At 34.2% G+C, this 3,410-nt stretch overlaps 1 protein-coding gene across 1 annotated transcript; it reads right to left on the bottom strand.

The window, feature by feature from the left end:
- Nucleotides 1-526: 526 nt before the first annotated feature.
- LOC139871596 (uncharacterized) lies at nucleotides 527-2,862 on the bottom strand. The gene is made up of 4 exons (XM_071859308.1): nucleotides 2,464-2,862; nucleotides 2,237-2,385; nucleotides 1,393-1,603; nucleotides 527-959 (listed from the first exon to the last, which is right to left on the bottom strand). The coding sequence occupies exons 1-4, from the start codon at nucleotides 2,514-2,516 to the stop codon at nucleotides 923-925; spliced, it is 450 nt and encodes a 149-aa protein (XP_071715409.1). The 5' UTR covers nucleotides 2,517-2,862; the 3' UTR covers nucleotides 527-922.
- Nucleotides 2,863-3,410: the final 548 nt, after the last annotated feature.

Here is a 3,410-nt window from a genome sequence, read left to right as displayed (position 1 = left end):
CCGAGCGGGAAGATACGGGTTGTCGTTGTGTTTAGCGTTTTTTTTAGAAGTGTCCGTTTCGCGTATAGTTAGTCCCGATGGGTTCGTAAGATTTTTCCGAGTTGAACGGTAGTCTCTGAAAAATTTAACTCGTACCCAGCGAGAAGATAGGGCCCGTTATAAATTCGGGTGGAATTAGTTTTTTATATTTTAATTAAATTGTATATTTACTCTTTTTACCCATTAAAAAGTGTAAATTGTAGGGACCGGTGTGAAAATATAGGCAAAGTTGAAGGACCGTTTGTAATGTGGGCGCAAACTTAAAATTACAATCGGGTAAAACTAAAACTACAACATTTGTCATCTCTTTTAGTATGTTAAGGTTAATGATACTCAATCCACTAGTTTTTAATGATGACCACGAACCATTTACTCGAAATTCAGCCATTTTTCTTTGTTTTAACCTGGCGTAAAATTACTCCACTACGAGCGTAATTTTACTCCCGATAAATTCTTGACGTAAAAACCCAGCGTAAAATTACGCTCCAAACGTCCTTGAAGTCTGTTCTCAAAATTTCAGATCTAACACTCGGCATAAAATTACTCCACTACCAGCGTAATTTTAATCCATGTACAAATTTTCTGGGTATATTTTATAACCTTGACACATAAACGTTTTTCTTCGTAACTCATTAACCGTACATCCATTTGACTTGAAATTTTGCAGGTAGACTCATAAAAATATTTCTCAAGTGCGTACATTTAAAATTAGACCGACCCGTTACTAAATCTTGTGGCAAACTTGATCCATTTGACAATACGACAACCAAAGACCAAAGCATGATTTTAGTGACATATCTATCCCACCCGAGGCACCTACCAAAGCATCTAGCATTCACTAAGAGCAAGCATATCCGCAGTCCAAAAGCATATCATGCACAAGTCAACTATCGCACTCTATCCCTTGCTCAAAACGAAACCTATAAAAGAGGTTAGACAACAACGAGTAAGCGAAAACGCTTAGTGAATATAATATATGCATACGAGTTAATAACATTCATAAAGATAGTCAATTATCCGCATATCATAAACCTAACAATACATTTTGAATATTGAATATTATAAATAATTTAAGAGTGTATTTAGCATCATGTATGTTTCACATCAGTGTGCCAGTTACGTTTTTGAGCCGACAATAGAGGTCAATGATACTCAATCCACTAGTTTTTAATGATAGTTAACAATTTATTTCAAATTTGACTTGGAAATGAAGGAATCTCTAATATTAGTATATGTCATAAGTCGCACAAAATAGCACAAATCATGTATTCATGTGCTTTCAGATACATGCCCATTAAGTGATGTAGCGACATTGTGACAATGATTATATATATATGTGTGTGTGTGTCATACCTTACAGACTGGTCTAACAACTTCATGACTATGGATATAACTTCAGGATATTCTTCGGGCATATTAGCTTCAACCAATTTCAGATTGTCCATTGGTACCAATTTCAGATTATCCTTTGGTCTTTGTTCTTTGATTTCTTCGTAACAAAACTTTATTTTACCATCTGTAAAACTGAAAAGTATTATTATCCCCACACAGTACTTGTTCCAATCTAATAAGAGAAGTGAAAAAGAGTTAAGTAAATATAAATGGTTATAACAAAATTTCAAGTGCTATTTTACGCAACGGGTTAAGAAATTATTTTGACTCAATGTATCCGAATATAGGACTTCATGATTTAGAAAAAGCGGCTAACATGCAACATAAAGAAGCATGCTATGCTTACGGGTTAGTAATATTCGCTTCTCACCAAAGTGAGAAAAAGAACATCGGGCTAGAACTATTAAACAAAACATTCCCACAAGTGACGGAGTCGGTAATTGGGGTAAGAAATGAGGTTTTTAGGTTATTACGAGACTGTTGGTCATTACGTAACCCTCGTCCCTTTGACGACGTTACAACACGCTGTCTTATCAACGACCATAACGGTTATGTTCCACAAGACCAAGGATGGGAAGTAGTCCTAGTAAAACCAGAATGCATGACTTGTTTCTGGACGTATGAATTACGTGTCTTTATTGCCTTTGCTGAACGACTTGTGTACTAGCTAGAATTATCTTCATAACTATCTTGTATCAAAGTTATTGTGTGCTATATTTCATGCTTTATGTAAAATAAGCGGTATTGTAAGTTTGTAAAATATTGTATAAAAGTTTGAACGTGAAATATTATTATTGACACTTACTGATCAATTCTTTGTTGGATTGGCAGATACTCGTTAAACCACCGATGCGTATTTTAGATGAATTGCCTATTAACATTATGCTTTCCATATTCAAATCTCGAAGGCATAGATCTATTCTATGCATATCGATCACACCGTTGACCAAATTTCTGCAATTTAAGAATAACTAAAGAAAATCAACAAACGTTAAATACTTCAATTGATCAATTATATTTGTTACGTATTACCTCCTATTTAGGATCCGACCGTTGGGACCAAAACAATGGGTTTTCTCCAACATAAAACTAGAAGTAACGTGCTCCTTTAAAATCGTGGAATAGAACTCGAATGCTAGATAAAAACGATCGTTGTCAGCATATGCCACATCAACGAACCTTACATTTTGCGGGCATTCTTTGTTGCTTTGTTGAAGATAAGATATAGTGTTGATACTCCTTCCTGGTCTTTAATTACCTCTACATTTACGTCTGAGGTATCATATTTTCCATGATAAATGTCTTAGAAATTGGAAATAGATGTTGTACTTTTACATGATGTCCTATAAGACCATAACCAACACAGCGTCAGCTGCGTTCCGTTTGCTGACGTGGATTTGGTTGACGAAAAGCGACGGCAATAGCGCAGCGTCAGATGTGACCCTTGGGTGGTGTCAATCGCCGGAGTGACGAGCTTGGATGGGAGTGTGAGAACGACGTGGACGCGTACGATTGGCTGTAGAGGTGGTTATTTATTCCGTTTTTTTTTTTTTTTTTTTTTTTTGTGTTTTTCTTGAAAAATGGATGCCGTGTTTCTTCAAGAAGAATAATGGCTAGTGTGAATAAAGAAGAAGATAACTAGGTTAAAATTCAAATGATATACTACGTATTTTTTCGGCTGGAAATCATTTAGTTTTGGGCTTAAATCCAATTTATTTTTTGGGCTAAATAAAACAACACCACTTTAGTAATTAGTAGTTGGTATTTTATTTTTTATGTTTAGCAGTTTTTTTTTTTTTTTTTGTTTGCTAGTTTAGTAGTAGATTTATATTTTTTCTGTATTACATTTTATGTAATATCTTTTTTATTATATTTAATGAATATCTTATTATTAGTTATATTAAATGTGTTAAATTATATTAAAAAATGCAAAAATTAAAAACTGATGGACCCTATTGAAACTGACACTGAAAAATGAC

This window comes from Rutidosis leptorrhynchoides, chromosome 10 (genome assembly GCF_046630445.1).
Source record: "Rutidosis leptorrhynchoides isolate AG116_Rl617_1_P2 chromosome 10, CSIRO_AGI_Rlap_v1, whole genome shotgun sequence".
In the NCBI taxonomy this organism is placed as follows: Eukaryota; Viridiplantae; Streptophyta; class Magnoliopsida; order Asterales; family Asteraceae; genus Rutidosis; species Rutidosis leptorrhynchoides.
Note: the sequence above shows the minus strand (reverse complement) of the source record. Positions and strands in the feature narration are given on the sequence as shown.

Bases quoted from the DNA above. Each gene is read 5' to 3' on its own strand.
- LOC139871596 (XM_071859308.1), bottom strand. From the start codon at position 2,516: ATGTTGGAGAAAACCCATTGTTTTGGTCCCAACGGTCGGATCCTAAAT. The intron at 1,604-2,236 runs GTAAGTGTCAAT...TTCTCTTATTAG, and splicing joins ATCCAACAAAGAATTGATCA to ATTGGAACAAGTACTGTGTG. The intron at 960-1,392 runs GTATGACACACA...CCTCTTTTATAG, and splicing joins TTGTTAGACCAGTCTGTAAG to GTTTCGTTTTGAGCAAGGGA.